The 23,937-nt window shown below is 33.5% G+C and overlaps 1 protein-coding gene across 1 annotated transcript in view; it reads right to left on the reverse strand.

Annotated features, from left to right (window-relative positions):
* LOC145289490 (uncharacterized) overlaps positions 1–23,937 on the reverse strand; it is a 319,689-nt gene that overhangs the window by 90,599 nt on the left and 205,153 nt on the right. Inside the window, exons 4-5 of the mRNA XM_080136416.1 lie at positions 15,860–16,135; positions 5,314–5,667 (exon numbers count right to left, since the gene is read on the reverse strand). Coding sequence (XP_079992542.1) covers positions 5,314–5,667; positions 15,860–16,135 — 630 coding nt within the window. The remainder of the gene's footprint in view (positions 1–5,313; positions 5,668–15,859; positions 16,136–23,937) is intronic.

Raw genomic sequence — 23,937 nt, forward strand, 5'->3', positions numbered from 1 at the left:
TTGTTTTCTATTTAACAATTTATGTTCAGAGACAATTTCACTGTCATATAGTTGAATTCTTCCTTGTAATTGTGAATTCTCCAGCGATAAGTTAGCTTATGTATGTTCTAAATCTGTAGTATGTTCAATTTAAAATCCGTAAAAATTTAAATGCATTTTTTTAGACATTTTTAGGAAGTTTATTTTAGACAATCTATTTCCCTACTATTATAGAAAAGGAATTTTGTGTGTTTGTATGCCTGTAAGTTCGTTCCTTATGGACTCGAAAATGGCTTAGCCGATTTTTATGAAATTTCAAACGAAGGAACTTCATGTATCTGTCAGTGTTCTTTAGCGAGGTTTTGTATCGGAATGTCTTCGGTAAATATCGATAATCGATAATCGAAACAATCCGATGAAAGAAGGAACAGGCGATTTGGACAGAAGTTAAACCTTACCCAGTCTAACATCACAAGTGCATTTGAGAAATTTTAAAATATAACGCTCGACATATAAAACTAACAGTAGGTTCTTTGATATGACAGGGGCGCGTTCGAAATGAACGTTTCTGTTTAGAGCACAATTGAAGTATGATACTTGAATTTTAAACTTTAATTCAAGCCATTATATATAAAAATATTTTATAAAATCAACAGTAGGTTCTCTACAGTGCAATGTAAACTACAATGTATTGTGAAATAAGTCATAGCGAAAGGCTTGTGAGCTTCCTCGTGGTGTACTGCGATGGGTCCCCAAGTAATCAATTGATTTGATTGAGAAATGGGAGATTACACCAATTCTGATGACAATAAAAATATGGGAGCGAGAAACATTCATTGATCATCATTAAATCCCAGGCAATATCGGGTCACCATGCTAGTGCTAGGTATTTAAAAAAGAATTATTAAAAAATTATCATTAAAAAATTATTACAGTAATAATTATATATATATATATATATATATATATATATATATATATATATATATATATATATATATATATATATATATATATATATATATATATATATATATATATATATATATATATATATATATATATATATATATACTTATTTCTTTGTAAGTTTGAGGAGAACTCCAGTAGAATGCTCGATTATTAAGAACAATTCAAAACTAAGAGCATAATATTTATTTATTATGGCCATTTTCCGAAGTAACAGATCACAACCAAGGTTGATAAGAGTTCATACAGAGCCGTTACATGGTGTTTACTCTTGTTGGGCTTGAAACTGATGATAGCGATGTTGTTCTGATCTTTTGTGATACATATATATGTATGTGCATAGATGTGTATTCTCACATATAACGGTGTGTAATATTCAGATATTAAATGTAAGCTTTTGATTTAAAACTCTCGATCCAGAATAATTTCAAAGTCACTATTTCGTTTCAGGATCTGTTAATCAAAAATAGTCACTCATGCACAACTTTAACGTTCCACGTTGCTTAACTTTAGTGAAATGACAAAGCAACTACGACCGAGAACTGCTTTTCTCGGCAAATCATTTTAAATATCTTGCTGACTCTCTCGTCTGAACGCCGCCATTGCTTTTTTTTTTTTTTTCATTGTGTCACTTTTTGAAATATTCGCTTCCGGTTAAATTAATTTGCATTCATTTGATTGAATCCGCCTTTCCTTCGTGGTAGATTATGTATTAGGTGGATGTTGTCGGGGGAATACGTCGAGGAGCATCGGATTTCTGACACAATTGAATCACGAAACAAGAAACAAGAAGCAAAAAGAAAGACGTTAGCGAAAATACAAATTATATTATCTTTTCGTACCGGGTAATTGCGTTTCTACCAAAGACAATGCACACGTTAGCATTTGATCATTTTCTATTCGTTCTGTCAATAATAATTGTCATTTTCACAATTTATCACAAACGCACACACACACAAGCACAGATATATGACAAAAATTTATATCCCAAATTTCAAGATGTCTATCTTAACGTTTTTTTAAGTATGGTGAAATGTTCAATTCTTGACAGCACCTGTTTCGTAGCACAGAATCATTCATGTTATTATTTTATCAATTTTTGAATTTATTCCGCCCTTAACTCATCAGAAGAAAAGGAACTCATTAACTTTTAAACAATATAAAGGAACATCAGAATAATTACCACATCCGAAAATAGAAAGTGTAGTTGCAATTGTGTTTTCTTTTATTTACGCTATCTTTGAATTTTAATGTGGGGTCAGCAACGTTGAATCTATATATCTATAAATTGTATTAATATTGTTATAATTAACATAAAAATATTTTATTTAATATTTTATTAATTCATTATTTATAATTAGTCTATATTAACTTAGGTATTTTGTCATTTATTAGTATATGCTCTGTAGTTACATCGAGCTCCATAAAGGAAAGGATTGGTATAATTAAAATGTGAAATATAATTAAATAAGCATATTTTCCCATAAACATATATATATATATATATATATATATATATATATATATATATATATATATATATATATATATGACTACTTCATTTAATCACATAAATTAATATACGAAAATATAATTTTATGCGTAAATTTTTAGAATTTACTTCAACAATGCTCAATACATAGGTAGAGCTAGGTAGCAATTTATAAAAATATATATGGCAGTTAAGCTACACAGAACATTACTTGTTTCATTCTCGTGAGAAATCGTCAGGCTTATGCAAAAATTTGTGGTTACCTCGCGTTTTTATATACGCACAGTCTTCCTAGTTTCCTAGTTTCCGCCGCGCCCATCCTAATCAATTTTAAAATTATTTTCTATCGCTATCCTAGAGCAAAGCTTATCCTGTGTACACAGTTGTTCGCTATTTCTCTCCTACTGTTTAATAGATGTTAGGGTTTTTTAACGTATAGAAGAGCAAATTTTTCATTCAGGCATAATCGACATGGATCATCTAAAAGAAAATAATATCCGAATTATAGGCAAAAACATCACATATCTAACGTCGTCGTCGTCATAGTCGTCGTCGTAGTCGTCGTCGGTTTTTTTTAATATCTTAACTACAGGTTGAAAATAGTCCAGCTTACTTAGATAGCTACTCTTCCCATGAAAAACACGCCCGAAAGAAGGGTTGGATCTAAGGTCAATTGTACCTTTTTCCACAAAGTCCCCGCCCATTGGCTGATTAGGATGGGAGCGGTGGAAACTAGGAAGCAGATTGACTAACTAATAATTCAATAGACTGTGCGTATATAAAAACGCAACTCTTTGCATAAGCCTGACGATTTCTCACGAGAATAAAACGCGGAATATTCCGTGTAGCTTAACTGCCATATATATTCTTATAACTTACTATATATATATATATATATATATATATATATATATATATATATATATATATATATATATTGTACCGAAAACAATTATCAAAAACGATAATAATCATGAAAACAATTTTCAAAGTCCTTATTCCTTGATTCTATAAGGTAAACCCCTCATTTCCTTTGCCTTTTGTTATCTCTCATATGTACATATATATATATATATATATATATATATATATATATATATATATATACACACACTGTGTGTGCAAAATCAAGACTTCAAAACAAGGTGTTGATGGCAACGAAGAGTGTATTTCATATATGTCATGTCATGTCATATAGTTCATGTGTTGTGTTCTTGGGTTGTCTAGATAAATAAAATATTGTATGTCCTCTAATTACTATTCTTACAACAAAACCACCCACGGCTCCAAGTAGAATAACTATGAATTTTCAGACAGTAAATAGATTAGAACACTTCACCCGAAATATCCTACAAGGTTTATATATATTTAATACACCCATTTTACTTTATTCTCATATTCAATCAAATTCTAAACCTGAAATGGTAATTATCCATGTACCAATAAAACGATAATCTATAAACATTACTTGCCACAAATATGAAACTAAAACTAACCGTAACATCTTTACAAGGTTTTTACGAACATAATATAAATATAGATACCAAACTGTTAAAAATTCTTTTTACAAAAAATCAATCATCGGGAAATAAAGAAATTTAGGAACCCAACAAATGGGATATATTTTTAACAATTTTGTTCTTTTTTAAATGGCATAGAGCTCCCCGTAGAAACTTTACATAACTCTGTTCTTAAATAAGGATACGAAAATTAGGCGATACATTAATATTTAAATTGGCTTTTCCGTAACCACAACCAAGTAAATGTTTCTCGCATGTTTTTCCCGTTAGGGATCCTCCACTCTTTTTTCTTTCTATTCAAAAAATGCTACATTGCCTAAAGTGTGTTTATTCATAAAGTCTGAAGAAATGCTGGTTTTTGAAAATTTTCAAACGATATAATGCTTGAAATTGTCGAACTGGACATTGAAACAATTGTAACATAAAATGAAATACACTCTTCGTTGCCATCAACACCTTTTATTGAAGTCTTGATTTTGCACACACAGTATATTAATGCTCAATTATGAAATGTGATAATTTTGTAGCTTAATCATTAAGTCAACCTTTTTGGGCTTAAAACCTATTGGTATATGAAAATTTATTGAATTACACGAACTCAGTATATTACATATAAGTCTATATATATATATATAATGATTTTTCTGAGGAGTACAATATTTTATTATCGCAATTATGAAGGGAAAACTTCTTTTCTAATATTCATGGTTAAAATCAAAGGTGTAAAAACTTCAGGTAGGCGGTTCAGTCCTCGATTGACAGCAGATGTATGCAGGGATATTTTATAGAGGGAAACAAAAAACAAGGAAAATTTGTATATAAAATAAAAGTTATATTATACATATAATGGGACAATATTAGAAACTAATCACATTTAAACTTAAAAAACACTCCTCTGTTTACAAATAGAGGGTGGTTTTAAACGAACGTGGATAGTCTCCAAGATCTTAATGATATATCGAGTGGGCATGAGTTGTGATGGAAAATGAGTCAATGCTGAGATTTGTTGCGCATTACGAGTTTTTAAATAAATGTTCCGTTACAGAGTACCATAAGTAGGCCCCATTCCTCATTTACTAGTTATGTGTTATTGGTATATATCGACTGTCCAATTCCAACCTCGTCTTACCTACGTAGTCGGCACTGCAACCACATTTAAATTGATAAATCACATTATTATGGTTCGGAGTAGAACGGTTTTGTAGAGAACAAAGCACGTATATTGAAAACAACGTAGCAATTTTAAATTGTTGAACTGATTTGTTTGGAGAATTTCTCACTTGCTGTCCATAACCAAGGTCAACTATGTAAACAAGACATTTAGTCACTACTTTACTTCAACAGACAACTTACCGCTTTGGTTGACTCTCTTAGCGCCTTCCTCAAAATTCTGTGTCTAAGTATTCCAAACTGACTGCTCCGATGGGATTTTAACTTTCCAGTCGACATTTTGTCTGGTGCTAAAGGCCGTGGCTTAATCAACCTCAAGTCGATTCGGTCCTCCTTCGAATCTCCGTTGCGCAAACAGGATTTGAGACCGTCTTTTTGGCTTTCCACAGCTGACGAGGAACTCTCTCTTAGAAACTGATCCGAAACAGTCACCTTCTCTAAAGCCGTATCATCGACAGAGTTTAGCCTGCGCTGGTACAAATCATTCATTCTTTGGTCACCTACAGTGGCGGTACGCGACTTTCCATAGTGCGGGTTCTGTTGCAGAAAATTAAGAAAATTTGAAACTGTTAAATATTTACTTAAACAAAGATACTCATGCAGAATAAAGACCGTATTATCATCGAAATTTTCCGAGCATTTGGCGTAAAAGGCCGGAATGTGCCGAACGGAACTTTTTTTCGAGCAAACGCTTGAAAATATTTTAAATGAAAAATATATTATTTCTGTTATTAAGAAAAATAATTTAATGAAAAAGTAATTGACAAAATGAAAACTACTCTTTGTTATTACGAAGGAAATAAATTATTGGGCAATTCTTACAAAAAGAAACGAAAAAAAAAACATTGTAAGTTTCATTAATATTTATTTTGTGAATAACAAGCAACTCATAGGTCACAAAAACTGAATATTTTAATATGATTTTTTCTTTTTATGATTTTTTAGTTGAAATCAAGATAAATAATTAGTTTTTTAATAACCAACCAATGACAGCAAATAAATGTTTTCTTAAATGGCGTTTGCAACTGCGATTTCATTGACTCAACATTTCGGCATCTTTCGACGTTTTACATTAACTGTCCAGAAATTTTCGACGATAGCACAGTCCTCATTCTACATAAGTACAAAAAAAGCGTTCAAATCTCTGAGTAAATAAGGAAATAATGTTTTATCGAATTTTTCTTTATTTTTTTGTATCTCAATAAAGAACTAATCTGTGATTGTAAACACTATGATTATAAAAACTAATGCAAGAACTAATCTCTGATTGTAAAAAAGTCTGTTTTTTAGAGTCTGTTCGTACGCAAATAGAAACATTTGATTGGTTGACAAATGAGGAATAGGCAGAGTACACATTACTAAGGCAATAGTTGTCTTTATGTCTAAAGTTCGTATTCCATGTATTTCTAAAGCAGTTTTTAATTGGATACGTGTTTTATATATTTCAAAACTTGATAACATAAAAAAATCATTAACAAAAAGAAAATTGCATAAACAGTTTTAAACTATGTGAGCATTTTATGATCCACAAAATGTAAACCATTATTTCAATGGGATTTAATTTTGATTTAACGTTTTTGTTACTAATAAAAAACAAGACATTCATATATTCATCATAATTGCTTAATCTCTTTCTCTCTCTCTCTCTCTCTCTCTCTCTCTCTCTCTCTCTTAAGTATTTTAAGTAGCGTATTTTTTCCATGAAATTTCACAAATTCATAATAACAATAAAGCAGTGGATTCTAGGTAAAGGTGAGAATTAACGTACCCACTCTATCAAAATCATTTAAGTTGAGGGTCAAAACCACTAAACTTTTTGTCGCACTACGATTGTTATTAAAAACATACTTTTTCTATTTAAAAGATATTAAAACGAACTTCTCAATATACTCAGTCATAGATATGCGAGCGACTACATAATGGTTAACCAATTTGCATATACATTTCAAAAACTTTAATTAATTAATTAATTATTCATTTTTTATGGTTTCGTATTGAATGATTGGTTTCATTTAACTATTACGCTCAGTTCTACCTAAGCATATTTTTTACGCTGTAGAGAATTCCATAGAATTAAGGATGAAAATGTACACACACACACACACACACACACACACATACACACGCGCGCGCGCTCACACACACATACACACACACACATACACACACACACACATATATATATATATTTATATATATATATATATATATATATATATATATATATATATAAGTAACCTTATTTGTGGACAGAAAGGTCTCTCCCAAACTCATCTCTTAATTTTTCGTCTGCAGGCTTTAAACTTCATATGTAGGGGATTTCGACCTGTGAAACAAATTCGATCTGGATTGTAACCGGTAAAAATAACTGCTAAGGGATCAAAATGGTAACAAATGAACTTGGTAGGAGTAAGTCGAGTAAACATGTTACTTCTGCGTATGCAAATATACATTAATAGTTTAAAGTCACTTATTTTTTATGTAGACTTATCCATTTGTCGATAGCTTTAATGATAACGACTAAAACTGGAGTTCTAGATGTTTAGTTTCGAATCTAGCTGATGAACTCAAATCCTTTTGTTAACTTTTGAAATCATTTCTATATATTGGATTTGGGCACAATATTATAATCAATAGAGAATTGGTTCTATAATAATAAATACGAAATCTGTATGAATTAAAATATCATATTTAAGTGTATTCTACGACCGGGTCACGCCGGGGTGGCGGCCTGCTAATAAAGATAATGTTTGCAACGAAAAGAACGTGGAACATTGTAAAAATATTACAAGAGGTTGTAAAAATATTACAAGAGGTTTCTCAGTATTTATTGAATATTTTAACTTGGGAAATTATCGTAAAGTTTTATATAATTAAAATTCAGACTTTCAAAATAATAGAATTTGTAAAGTGAAATAGTTTTGTAACACTTATAATGAAATGGACAGTAAATTTATTCGATGTAGTAAATAAAAATTAACAAAACTACCGCTATGAAACAAGAACAGCGTCTACAGAAAGTCAAAGGTCGACCAGCGTTTATTGACTTTAACTTTGACATTTCCTTTAAGAAACCGGTTACGGCAACATGGAAAAGATCACAACGAAAACCGATAGCAATTTAGCAGCATGCTAGTCGCTGAACAGGATGAAGAGGCGAAGGTACGCTTGCCAATATCCGAAATGTCATTGATTGGTCAGCAGAATCAATCATTTGCATAATAGGACGCGACTCATAGCGTTTTACCACATGTCGGTTAATAATTGCTTATTTTGGATAGCCACTGTACCTTTCCAACGCGGATACAACATAGAAATACCTGTTCATTGTTATTCTTCGTATCAACTCCACTACACGCGGTATATTATTAAAATAAACATCTATTACGAATCACAATTAATCTGTTGAGGACATTGTTGCAAAACACAAATGCATAATGGTACAGCATTAATTCGTTATTCATAAATTATCACTAAATTCTGATTATATATATATATGGTGCGGGGTTCGAATCGTTCGGCTGGTGTTAATCGTGACACCCTGCACTGAAGAATCCCGAAAGGACGAAACACTAGTGTCTGTAGGTATTTAATTATTATAGCAAAAAAATAATTATGACAGCCCCATTTAAGAAATTCATTCCTTATTGTTGAGCACTTTCAGTTGAATTAAAGTCGGTCAATTTAGCTCTTATGCATAGATCATCGTATAACGGACTGATGTAAATGAACATTTAAAATTAAAATGTTTAAATTCAACGCTATTTCACGCGGTTAATGGTAGCCGAATTGATACGGTCTTTGCTAATCGAGCCAGAGATGTCTCGTGTTGCCGAGTTTGAATCGTTCGGCTGGTGTTAATCGTGACACCCTGCACTGAAGATTCCCGAAAGGATGAAACACTCTTGTCTATAGGTATTTAATTATTATAGCAAAAAAAATCATTATATATATATATATATATATATATATATATATATATATATATATTAATTGACATAAATGATTATAAATCTATTATTAATGATATAAGCCGATTTTTTTTTAGGCATTAGTGAAGAATGTTCCCATTTTGTAATTGTTCCAAACTGGAATAAATATTTTTTAAACAAACCAAAACAAAGTTGTTTTTTTTTTTAGATTAAACAATATAGTCTAACAATAAAAAGGAAGAACTGGTTAGTTAGAATCAAATATCAATCTGTCAAATATATTACTATGTGGGTGCAAATTGAAAAATTCATCGAGATAAAGCTATATACTTGCAGAATGCATACACAATTTTTGTCAGAGCAAATAAAAAATCTCAAGAATCTTATTCTTCCCATCTCTGAAACCCTATTTTTACTCAAATTGTTACTTATCTATAAATACTAATTGTTTTAAAAGTATTCAATATAAAATATTTATAACTTACTACCTAGCTCTACCTACGTATTGAGCACTGTTGAAGAAAATACTTAAAGTTTACGCATAAATTTATACTTTCGTATATTAATTTATGTGATTAAATAAAGTAGTCATATATATATATATATATATATATATATATATATATATATATATACCCGGATTTCCTCTGGATTTATTCCATTATAACACTATATATATATATATATATATATATATATATATATATATATATATATATATATATATATATATTCAAGGTAATGAGATATCCAAAAAAGAAGAGTAATTGAATTTCAACAAAGGTCCTTGATAGTGCTCAATCAAGGTAGCAATGGATATATTCTTTATTATTCTTTATGTAAATACAGTCATATCTTACTACGATTTGCAGACCGTTTTGATCAGAATAGATTTCATCAGGCAAGAAAAATTCAAAATTAAAAAATTAAAAATGGTTCAAGAACATTTTCAATTTTAGAGGAGATAAACTTAGCCATGACTGGAATGGAGCGAATTTAAAGATCTTATGGATTTTAAATTAATTACAAAAATAAAATTTTATTTGAAAAAGGGAGATAAAAAAGATATTTGGGGGGAAAGATTAGAGGGATATTTATTGATTACTCCCCCCTCCGTTTCATTTCATCTAATCTTTCCCCCAAAATATATTTTTTACCTCCCCTTCAAATAAAATTTTAGTTTTGTAATTAATTTAAAATCCATAAGATCTTAAACTTCGCTCCACGCCAGTTATGGCTAAGTTTATCTCCTTTAAAATTGAAAATCGTCCTGAACAATTTTGAATTTTTGAATTTTTCTTGCCTGGTGAGATATATTATGATCGAAGCGGTCTGCACATCGTAGCAAGATATGAATGTATTTACACAAATAATAATGATAAATATGTGTGTGTTATTAAAATATTATAAAAATCACAAAGTTAAATATTATCATTTCGTTAGAACAAGAAATCTGAATATACAAAATAGAGCAATTAAAAAGGCGAAAACAATTGATGCAAATAAAAAATTAAAAGTAAAACATTTATCAATACACCAAAAATTCAAATAAGAAATTATAATTAAGCAAAGTCCTTAATTCATGGATTTTCAAAGATAAACATTTTTCATCATTGAATAAATATGAGTAAAACCTGTGTTACACATTAATTGGAAAATATGACAAAAACTTTATGTGAACTTCAAGGCATTTTCCATAGAATTAAATTAAATTAAAGACTAAATAAAGGGGAATAAAAGATTAATAAAATTAAAATGGAACAATACACCCCACGCAGACACATACCCCCATATATATATATATATATATATATATATATATATATATATATATATATATATATATAACCCCATATATATATATATATATATATATATATATATATATATATATATATATATACGAGGGGTGTGCAATAATTTATATATATATATATATATATATGAGGGGTGTGCAATAAGTAATGCCCCTGATTCACTTCCCATAGTAGTAGAGCAACGAAACTTGGCACAGTTATTAGTCTTTCTCTACATAGGAACCACCCAGAGTTATGCATTTCTCCCATCGTTTGATGCAGCTCTGGAGACCGTTTTTGTAGAACACCCCAGGTTGGTACTCCAACCACGACGTGACTTCAGAAATCAAGGCTGCATCATCTTAGAAACGCTTTCCTTTCAAAAACAACTTCATGGCTGGGAAGAGGTGAAAGTCAGAGGGTGCAAGATCAGGAGAGTAAGGAGGACGGGGAGAATTTCATAGCCACACGCCGTGCTGGCGACATGCGAGTTGTGGACCGGAGCGTTGTCCTGCAGGAGGAGGGTACTTTTGCTGATCTTTCCCCGCCTCTTGATTTCGATAGATTCCCTTAATTTCTTCAAAAGTGAAGCATAATAGGCTCCTGTAATTGTGGTACCCTTTGCCAGGAAATCTGTCATCACTACTCCGTCCTGGTCCCAGAAGACTGTGAGCATGACCTTGCCAGCAGAGGGCTGCATGCTTGCCTTCTTTGGAAGTGGTGAGTGCAAGTGCTTCCACTGCATTGACTGGGCTTTGGTCTCTGGATCATAGTGATGGACCCAGGTTTCATCCTGTGTAATCAGTCTTTTGAAAAACTTTGACTCATCTTATTGGCACATCTCCAAATTAATCCTCGAGCACTCGACGCGTTCTCGCTTCTGGAATGGTGTGAGCAACCTGGGAATCCATCTGGCAGACACCTTATGCATATGCAAATGGTCATGAATGATAGTTTACACAGACCCTGTACTAATCTTGACATCTTGGGCTATTTGGCGAATAGTAATGCGCCGATCTTCCAAAATGGCAGCCTCAACTTGACCTCATCAATGGCAGAAGGGGGGGGGGCGACCAGGTCTGGGAGCTGTTTCCACAGACTTCTGGCCATGTTTGAAATCATGATGCCAGCGTTTTACAAGGTCATATGAGTGGGCATTATCACCATAAGTTTCTTTCATTTCATCAACAGTCTCCTGTGGTGTGCGTCCTTTTAAATACAAAAACCGGATCACTGCTCGACATTCAATAGGCTCCATTTCACACCTGATTCAATTCAAACACCTGTAAAACAGAAATCACAATTAGTTCAGAGCTGTAATTTGCCACATAATCTGTAGAGACATAAATCATTACACATGCAAAATGTCAGCTAGATCAGACAACTGGAAGTGGGTCAGGAGCATTACTTATTGCACGCCCCTCGTATATATAATGAGGTGCTTTAAATAAGTTTCAAAACATTTTTTGTACAGGAATTTCCATTTGTCGTAGCTTCTTGAAAATTCAGTATGAGATGACTGGCTTATTTTTATGATTTCAGGTTCAAATGAACAGCTACAGCAGAAATTGGAATACACCCTACTAAAGCCTGATTGTCACATCTGGTGAATTTAAAAATGTAATCTGCATGTGATGATACCTTAGAAGAACGATATGCAATAAAATTCTGTTTTCAACTTGAAAAAAATGTCACAGAAACGTATTGAATAGTTCAGGCTTCTTTTGGGTTATCTTGCATGAATCGAGCATCAGTTTTTTTAGTGGCATAAGAGGTTCAAGGAAGACAGAGAGTCTGTGAGTGATGATGAGAAGTGTGGGAGGAGTAAAGAAGTCATAACACTAAAGTTGATTGGCCAAATAAAGAATTTCATGGATAAGGACCGTCGTGTCTCTATAGAGACAATAATTGTGCAATTTGCTGTCAGTGTGGGAACTTGGTTAATTATCCGCGAGCAACTTAAGATGCTTATCTCAATATTGCTCCATCCTTCTCATTCATTATTTATTATTATTATTATTATTATTATTATTATTATTATTGTTATTGTTATTATTATTATTGTTATTGTTATTATTATTATTATTATTATTATTGTTATTATTATTATTGTTATTGCTATTATTATTATTATTATTGTTATTATTATTGTTATTATTATTATTGTTATTATTATTATTGTTATTGTTATTATTATTATTGTTATTGTTATTATTATTATTATTATTGTTATTTTTATTATTATTATTATTATTATTATTATTTTCACTAACTTTTGTGATATACTTTAAAATAGCTATTTTCAGAATTGATTAACATTCTCCCACCCGTACAAAGATCATCTAGCATAAATATATTCGTTAAAATCCTTCAGTAGCAGCGCGCAAAACATGCATCCTATTGCTAGCTAATTTGCTGCCTGCAGAGACAGTAACTTTGGAAAAAGTGAGCGAGGAGAATGTTAAAATACAAATAGTGTTGATCAAATAATGAATTTTTTTTTCTATCATCGCTTTGGAAAAACCTTTTTTTATATTGAATCCACTGATCGAACCTTTAAAATATCATTGGCACAAATTATCGCTATCATATTATCAAAGAGGTTATTCGCTTTCTTTTATGAAAACTCAATGATTTAAAATAATTCATGTCAAAGCTTTGCAACGAAAACTAATATGACTGATCATCACTTCCGATCTCATGAAACCCGGAAGTGCACAGAGATTTAAGCCTGATATACTAAATATTGTCGACACCAAACATTCACGAGAAACACTTATTTGGCTGTAAACACTATCAATAATTTCCCCCTCTCTTTATCTGTGCCTAAACCTAAATGAAGATTCCATGAACAAAGCTGCTTTCTAAGAACTGCACACCTGTGGAACTCTCTACCGTTTACCTGCTTTCCAGCTGACTATAATATGGCCGTCTTCAAGTCCAATGTAAACAAGTTCTTGATTAGCCGTTTCCTTTAAGTAATCCAATTTACCAAATTTACACTTCTAATGATTACTATGATATTGTCCTTTTGACCACTGTACACTCTTTAACTCTTATCCTCGAGTGGCCTCCGAGCCTTGATAAGTGGTGATTCTTTTGTAAATTTTCTTTTAATAAAAAAGAACAAGAGGTGACAAGCCTTGAGACAAAGCATGAAAAGTGTTTGAATATTTGTCCACTTTGAACTATTGTAACTTATGTGCATGCGAATGGTTGCTGTTGCAATCAGATACAATTTGCTCATTAAATGTTTGTCTTTAAATAAAAGACATTTATATCTCATGCTAATCCCGTTCGTTATAATTCTTTTTGTTAAGCTATATCATCATTATATCGTATGAATCCGAAAATTGTATTGTTGGTATTGATTTCCCTGATAATTTTCTAGTCATAATTATTCATAGAAAGACAACGGGTACTTGCGGCAGGTACCACAAAAAGGTTGCCAACATCCTCAGTGAAATTTTTTTTTGTGGAACGAACTGGATTCGAACTTAGAACACTCATGTCATCAGTGCATGTCGTTAACCACTTAGACCACTGCCACCTGTCTGTTAAATTATTAGGTTGACAAAAAGGTTCTTCCTGATTTATTTTATTTTGATTTCAAATGATGTATTTTCAAATAAGTTTTCGTTATAATACCTTTAATTCATATATGATTTTAAAGAATGTTTTTTGCTCTATCTAATTTCAGTTACAATTGCAATCGGTTTAAAACACTTATCTTTTTTCAGAGCGTTGAATACAAGATGGAAAAATAACAAATTCGCACAATTTTCTTATTTCTATTCAAACTAGGACGAAAACCTGCTGAAACAGCTCGTGATATCAACAAAGCGTTTGACTCAGGATGCAGAGCACGATGAAGGTTTACGAAGATTCGTGGCGACAATGAGAGTCTTGAAGATGATGAGCGTAGTGGTCGGCCATCGGATGTTGACAACGCCCAATTAAGAGCCTTAGTCGAAACCAATCCACGCACAATTGTTCGAGAACTGGCTCCTTAATTAGACATAACGAATACGAATGTTTCCAACCACTTGAGAGAGATTGGAAAGGCAAAATACTTGATAAATGGGGGTCTCACAAATTGAACGACAACCAACAGAAACGCCGTTATGAAGTGTAATCTTCCCGGTTTTTTTTACGCAACAAGGACAACCCGTTTCTCGACCGGGTTGTGACTTGCGATGAAAAATAGGTTCTTTATGACAACCGACGACGCTCAGCTCAGTGGTTAGACGCCGACGAACTCCACGACACTTTCTGAAGCCAGAGTTGCACCAAAAGAAGGTCATGGTGACTGTTTAGTGGTTTGCGACCGGTCTCATCCATTACAGCTTTGTTATGCAGGCGAAGCCATTACGGCGGAGACGTACTATCAACAAATGGCTGAAATGCATCAGAAACTTCGACAACTATACCCAGCATTAGTCAACAGAAAAGGCCTAATTCTCCACGACAATGCCCGACCGCACGTTGTTAACTTGATCCTGCAGAAATTGAACGAATTAGGCTCTGAAACTCTGCCTCATCCGCCACAATCTCCAGACTTCTCCTCTTCCGACTACCATTTTTCGTCTCAACAAGTTTCTACTTACCTAAGCGATATCAAAAACGCCTTAGGCGGCATAATCTTCACCAGAACGTTACTAGCATAAATTAACTTGTTTTACGTTGGCAAAAGTGTGTTGATTCTGATGGTGCTTATTTCGATCAATGTTTTTCTTTGAGCTGAGATACGTTCATTTGAATTAAAAAGCCAAAAACCGCAAGAACTTTCTTGTCAACCTAATATATGTACGTTTATATTGGCAATTTTGAATAGCAACAAACAACTGCATATTTCTAAATAGAAAGAAAAATAACTTTTATTAAACGATTTCAGTTATAATTGTGGACCTATGGCCATTATGACAACACAAAGTGATGCCTATGGCCAGCGCGGTAGTTTGATATGCCTGCTCTACAAATATACAACCAATGTATACCTACCGCTTCCTGCAACACACGGCATCGTCTGGTCGATGATTTGATCCCTTTTGAACTGGCGTGATCGGCACTAGTACCGGTCATTCGTAGATCGTCGAACGAGAAGGATTTCTTTGGTAAGACACTCTGTTTGGCCTTCCTTCGAAAGAAATTAGTCCCACCTTTGGACCTTCGGGTTTCCGCTAGTTTCTTTTCGATGTTAATTACGGCCTCTGATACTTTGCTTCGAGCCTCTTTCTCAGTTTGGTTTTTAGATTTTCGACGAACGTTGGACTCATCCTGCAAAAACGAAACAAACAAAAACAATTTATTTATTTTACATTGTTTCGATTAATCGGACGGCTGTTATTATCTTCAATGTTATTCTCACAACGTTTTGGCCGATGTAATTTCCGAAATTTTACAAATGTGTCTTGTTGAAATCGGGGATTTTGTTATTAATCAAAACGGAAGATGTCCACATGGACCTATGGTGCAACAGATAAAAGTGCTAAGTATAAATCAGTTGTAAGTTACATTCTTCTTGAAGTTGTAGGTTCAATCCTTAGTAGGAATGATACTAGAATACAATTATGATTATGTAAGTAGTAAGAACCTGAAGGAGGTGACATCGGTCGAAACGTTGTGAGTATAACACTCAAGATAAGAACAATAATTCGAATATTCCAAATTATACGAATTATCAACCTTCAACAAATTCTGAAATAAGATTCTCAGATCCATGGCGCAGAGGATAACATGATTAGTGAAATTCAGTTGTAAGTTACAGTCTTTTGGCGGTTGAAGGTTCAATTCTCAATGCGGGCGATACTTAAAATATAATTGCGAATAATTTAGAGCTTCTACACAGTCGATTCTCATCGAACGAGAGCATGTTAAGCTCTTGGATTAAATAAAGGGTTTCGTTCGAAATTCCGCACAGATTCCCGAGTTAGAGAAATCCTGGAATTCGACAAGAAGCTTGGAGCTTACATCGACCGAAACGTTGTGTGAATAACACTTAAGATGCGAACAGTAGTCCAAATAATTCAAAAACGAATTATTAATCCTCGTCTCAAAAATACTAAAATAAGGTTTATTTAGTAGTATTGAATTTGTGTGTTCGAAAAAAGATCGAGAAATAGAGAACATTATGTATTATTATGGCATTCTGTAACTAATTTATATATTTTTAGAATTAAATTATTGCATAATACACGCAAATTATCAAGATTACCATGAGTTGCTCGTGACTTTATCACTTTCACAAATAATAAAAATGAGTATTTGTTTACTGTTGTGTCACTAAGAATAGATCACATAGAAAGACTTGAACAATAAGTCTAGGCAGAAAAGAATATATTGTACAAAAAAGTGAATACAAAGAAATGTTGTCGGTATTTACTGACTTTTGAATTAGTCTGTACTCTCCTGTAAGGTCGCAAGATTTCCGGAATTTACCCCTCTCTAACCGTGAGGGGATGTGACACAAGGTCGAAAGGTAGGAATAAGTGCTCTCACCACAAGACAAACACTCTGGCCCAGCAAAAATAAGTCTGAGTAGGCCCGTCCGCACTCCTAAGACAACAAGCGATAAACTTGCTCCTCCTAAAAGCCAGGTGGAACTCTTAGGACTACCAAGAACATTTGCATCAGTCCGACGTCAAAAAGGCCACCGACATGACCCAGTTTCTATCTGGCTTGATTGTCGAACTTTTCGACGTCAGAGTCGTGACTAATTCCTCACAAGAGCATTAAACTAGAGGTTTTTATAATGATTGGAAGCGTCAATTACGAGTAAATGGGTTTGTCTCCATGATATTTACATTAAAAACAATCACCCCCATTTATGAGCTAATTACAAGGGCGATGACAAGAGAATATTCTTATCATTGTTTTCACTCGAGTATATATCCAACACAGTTAGACACAGTTAATCAACCGAGAACCACATCACCTTAAATAAAAGCATATAAAATATCAACGGATGCAAACTCGAGAATCAAAACAGTGAAAAGAATATGCTGTTATCCAAGCCCTAATTATGACCAAACAAGGGAAATAAAACAGGGAAGCAGTCTCTGTCAACCCATTATTTCTGTACGTTCTGTTAATAAAAAAATTCTCGTTATACGTTCTGTTCGTCTTATTTCTTCAAGACGACAAATTTTGTTTAATAATTATGGGTAAATCGCTTGTAATGTATTTATTATTTATAATTTATTTAATTAAATATATTCCACGTGTATTATTTTATTTATTTCGAATACCATGATTAACATCTTTTTTATTTTAAAAAGATATTCATCTGTATTGAATTTTAAAAATACACTGCTTATATTATAGCTTAAGTGCATACACGTTTGATATATATATATATATATATATATATATATATATATATATATATATATATATATATATATATATACTAGCACGGGGCCCGGCGTTGCCCGGGTGTTTGGGGGCGTGTGTTGAGAAAAAAAGTGGTAGTAGGAAGGCAGGCTCGAACCTGTACTGCGAAGGAGGAAAAGAACGGGGTAAAAACGTGACGTCTTTTCTGTTACGACCACCGCCAAACTGGAAGGTTTGGTTAAGATATTAATGTTTGTAGCCAATTTTTCGGTATTTGTCGTCTGAAGGGTCAAGCTTCAAAACGATACTGATCTTGTGAAAATCCTTTGCTCCTGTCGAAAGTTTTAGGTAGACATGCAAACATGCATACATACATTTATATATTGGTAGCTCAAATTTTCGACACAAACCGATTAAAAAGCTTGCCCTATCTCTGAATACCCTTCATGTAAAATTTCAAATGTTTAGACTAGAAATTGTCTGAGTAATTTGGTAGAGACCGAAGCGGTCAAAATCTTTTTAACTTTGACTCCTATTATGACCTTTTAACATTTATTATTTTGGGCTCAAATTAAGTTATTAAGTTAGATGCATGCCCAAGAAACCTATATCTAAAATTTCAAATATGTATACATAAAATTGGCGGATGAGTTTGGTAGAGTTCTCAAAGGTCAAATCGTTGAACTTTGACCCCTTTCGAGCCAAATTTTTGGCCGAAAACGGTTACAAAGATTTTCCCAAATCTCACTACCCTGTATATCAAATTTCGAGTCTGTAGACGGAAAATTGACAGAGTTATTGTGTAGGAAAATGTACACAGAGAGACAAACAGACAAACACTTTCACTTTTATATAGATATATATATATAAACCCCGAGATACGGCATTAAGAATTAGTAACAAAATACAGTACAGTATATAATACACATGTATATAATCAAATAATATTATGAATAAAACCGTAAGGCGGGGAAAATACCGCAACCAGAGGTCGGATAAAATAATATTCCACATTGTAACCTAACAAAATGGTAACCTAGAGCAACTGTATCCCCGGGTTCTACTGTATATCTTATCAGATCAGTAGTAATTGTCATTTCCTGCACTGATGATTGCGAAAGTATCAAACAATATCTGGCAAGAAGGGCTACTAATCGAAACTAAATCGCACGGTATAACTGGACGTATACCGAATATAATTAGATCCTTCTTAGACAATAGGTACATCCTGGTTGTCATTGGCTGACTTACATCCAAGCAACATAAAATTAATGCAGGAGTGCCTCAGAGGTTGATCATTGGACCTCTCTTATTCCTGATATTCATTAACGACCTCCCTGATAATATTGGGTCAGAGATGGTATATTTGCTGATTATACAACGCTCTATAACATGCATAAGGGAAGAACGGATATACATAAATCTAAGACAGTGATAGAAGCGTTAGAAAATAACTTTCAGACCGTAGTGGAATGGGGACGTAGTGATGGTAATATTTAATCTTAGTAAGACTAACCTGCTCTCTTTATCAATTACAAGAAGCTCTCCAACCACCGATATTTATGACAAATAACACCCTACCTAAGAATTCTTCCTTCAAACTCTTCGGCCTAACATTCACGAGCAATATGAACTGGAACAAATATATTAAGAACCTTACGAAGGCTGTTACATCGAAGGTGAGTTCCCTCAATCGTGGTACAATGTTACTTACACCTTAAAGTATTCTGTACCTCTACAAGGCCACCATTCGCCCATGCGTGGAGTATTGTTGCCACATCTGGGCTGGTGCATCTACCACTAGTCTCTCCCTCTTGGATAGGGTCCAAAAAAGAGTTTCCAATCTAATAGGTTCCACTTTGTCAACTAAGCTCCAACCCCTGTCCCATCGCCGCAATGTTGCATCTCTGTGCCTGTTTTACAAATAGTTTAATGGCATGTGCTCTGATGAACTCGTTGCACTTGTGCCCCCTCGACTTACAAATCTCCGACAAACTGGCTTAGCAACAAAATCACACCTCTTCCCTGTTGAGGTCCCTAAATGTCATAAATCTTTCTATTCTAATAGCTTCTTCCCTCGAACAGCTAGACTTTTGAATTCCCTTTTCTGCTATCTGCTTTCCTGACTGTACTGATATGCAAAGGTTTAGATGTAATGTAAACCAACATCTTGTTAATCTTTACTATGCATGGTCCCAATTAGTAGCCCCTTACGTCCAAGTGGTTGTATGCCTTGTTAGGTGGCGAATGTGGGCATAAAAATAATTAATCATATTATTTAAGTCGAGTCCTGGCTGGAAAATAAAAAACAAAAGGGCAAATAGCAATATTCACTATTCTATAATAAAGAAAAATGTATATTTATTTGTACATACAATCAAGAATACAACAATGATCAGTGGAAAATATTTCGACTAGGATGATGATGATGATGATAATAATAATAATAATAATAATAATAATAATAATCTCATTGAACGATCTATTCTCTCTTGTTGAATGACTTAATCATACCTTTTATAAAATACCTATATATATATATGTGTGTGTGTGTGTGTGTGTGTGTGTGTGTGTGTGTGTGTGTGTGTGTGTGTGTGTGTGTGTAAAATAATTCTCCCAAAATTAGCCCAGCCTTGACAGTCGATTTAAATTCTATTTTTCTACGCACATCTTTTCCTTGCCTCCATTTGTGGATTATTCCACGGATTTCTGCCTTTTGGATTACTTTGGACCATCTTCCAATTACGCGATTCCCTTGGATTATACTTGTGGAAATGGAAATTTAACCAACTTTTTTGGATTTCGATTTTTGGATTTTACCGTTATTGGATATTTTACCCTTCAGCAGACTATCCATTCACGTGAAATCACCTTTTCCTTCACTATATTCCCTCTCCTTCAGTATTTGTTACCAAGTAAGATCTATGACTTACTTGTAGTTTCACTAAATACTTTTGCAAGCAAAATCCGATCCCGCATTTTGCTAAATCCTACCCTCTTGTGAGAAGGAAAGTATTTCTTCGAAACTCCGCGGATTAATGACTATCCATTTATTTTGTGCTTCCTTTTTAAAATTAAATGTTTTTCACTCTTTTTCAAAGTGATTTTTAACATGTTTTATTAACTACTTGTTCTTATATATGTATGTATATATAAATATATATATATATATATATGTTTATATATGTACGTATATATATGAATATATATGCATATATATTTGTATACATATTATATATATGTATGTCCTTATATGTATGTATATATATATGTATGTATATATGTATATATATGTATACATGTATGTATATATATGTATGTATATGTATGCATATATATATATATATATATATGAAATAATTAGACGTTTTGTCATCACATTCCTCACGCGTCATTTACATTTTTTTTTCAGAATTCGTGATAAACTGAACGATTAAATCGTCGTCTATCGGTGTTATTTTCTATCTCTACAATATTTAGGCCATATTTAAGATTATTCAAAAACAAATGTCCGGTAAATTTACAAATGATAAATAATTAAGAATTATTTTATTAAAAAAACACCAATTTTAAGAAATTTATTCGACAAATGTAATATTTCTATTGCTTAATAAAAAGTGACCATTAAACTATTTCTTCATTAAAAAGTTAAAAGAGAAAAATTTTTTGGCGTATAGTAAGCATTCTGTAACTTCCTGATATTTTAAAATAATATGAATATCTTGGTAAAAAGACAAAAAACGATTTTAATAAGAAAGTAAAAATAATCTCGGGCAACGCTAGATTGGGACAGCTAGTTTAGTATAAAATAAGCAATTCAAAGTCACACGTTTCTGGTATATAACGGAAAATGAATAATTAGATACTGTAAACAATACATTCGCCTTTCTTAACGCTTTCGGGGATGGTGGAATCTTTCGAGGCCCTAGTGAGTCGTGCGGTATCAAATATTTTTTTGTTTTTTACCAAGAAATATACCCATATTGACTAAATTTAATCATCAAAAGTTTCTGAATATTCACAAGCATTAATGGCTTGGGATAATAGATTTCAATGGTTTGGGATAATCGATTTCAATGGTTTGGGATAATCGATTTCAATGGTTTAGGATAATCGATTTCAATGGTTTGGGATAATCGATTTCAATGAAATTAACAACCAAAATTAATATGTCTGGTCTCCATAGAAAGCACGCCGGATTTGTTTTGGTGCAATTCGAAAAACTTTGTGCTTTTTTAGATTAGATCATTCTGCATAACGCTTTCCCCTCGGAAGCATTGGCTTTTTATCCCTACTTTCCGACCCTTGTGTCACATTTCTCACCGAAGATATATCGTTTAATGCGGATCACAAAGCACCCTCCCCTTTACTAGAGCGAAACGTCTGGAAAAAGATGACGAGGTCTTTATATGCTTTCGATTAGCCTTTCATCACTGCGTTAGTTCCTTATATTTTCTTTACCGTTCCCCCTCACGCCAGAACTGTACTCTAATCGATCATGTCGATCATGTCTCTGGTGGTATAGATGCAACACTCTTCTTTTTTCTTTTTTTTTTACACAGTGATCACCACTTATCAAGGCCCGGAAGCCACTCAGGGATAAGGGTTATTGCAAGTACATTACGTTAGTGTGGAGATTTGATGAAGTGTTTACTTAAGGGAGCGGTTCATTAGGAATTTGTTAACATTGGACTTGAAGACATCCAAGTTGTAGTCCGGTGGGAAGCAGACAGACGGGACAGAGTTCCACAGGCGTGCAGTTCTAAGAAAGAAGCTTTGTTCATGGGGTCCGCGTTTTGATTTAGGCACAGATATAGAGTGGGGGAAATTTTTCACAGTGGATTCAGCTAGATGGGTGTTTTTCGTGAAAGATTGTCGAGGGGTGAACCAGAGATTGGAGTTCAGACGAGCACCTACCATGGAAATAACGATAAAACAAGGATAGGCTCGCAACGTCTCTTCTGTGGGAGAGAGGTTGCAGGGTAGAGAAAAGGACATCCCCCACTAAGCCACGAAGTCTATTTTGTACTCTGTCAAGGCAGGATAGGCTGTTTTTAGCAGCTCCTGCCCAGATATGGCAACAGTATTCCATCCTTGGACGTACTTGGCTTTTATATAGATAGAGAATTGCATCAGTAGTGAGATATCTTCTGGAGCGGTAGAAGGATCCCACCATCATTCCAGCGACCTTGGAAACAGACTTGATGTACGTGTTCCATTTCAGATCAGGAGTAAAGGTCAAACTCAGAAGCTTGTCAAAACACGGGGCCTCACCCAGACGAGAGCCATCCATCACAATTGATGCCAGATGGGGATCAGAGCGTTTTTTGTTTTTTTTAATTACATTTTCACCCCAAACAAGACATATTGCCACTTTGGTGTAGGGGGCGACTATCAGGGGCAACAACTACTGGGGTACAATGTAGGTATTTGGGCAGCAAAATGTCGGTTCACGTTGCATTTGAACTTCTGCACGTCAGTACAGTTGGGAAAGCAGGGACCTGGAATGGAATTCCAAAGTCTAGCGGTTCTGGGGAAGAAACTACTCGAGTAGAAAGGTCTTTTACATCTAGGGATCTCTACAGTGTGGGGGTGGGATTTAGCAGCCTGTTGGGTTTGTCGAGGATGTTCACGTCGTAGGGGCATAAGCGCTTGCAGTTCGTCAGAGCATTCACCATTAAAATACTTGTAGAACAGGCAGAGGGATGCAACGTTTCGTCAGTGGGACAGAGGCTGAAGCTTAGATG

Source organism: Euprymna scolopes, chromosome 2 (genome assembly GCF_053919585.1).
Source record: "Euprymna scolopes isolate OS-2025 chromosome 2, ASM5391958v1, whole genome shotgun sequence".
Classification (NCBI taxonomy): domain Eukaryota; kingdom Metazoa; phylum Mollusca; class Cephalopoda; order Sepiida; family Sepiolidae; genus Euprymna; species Euprymna scolopes.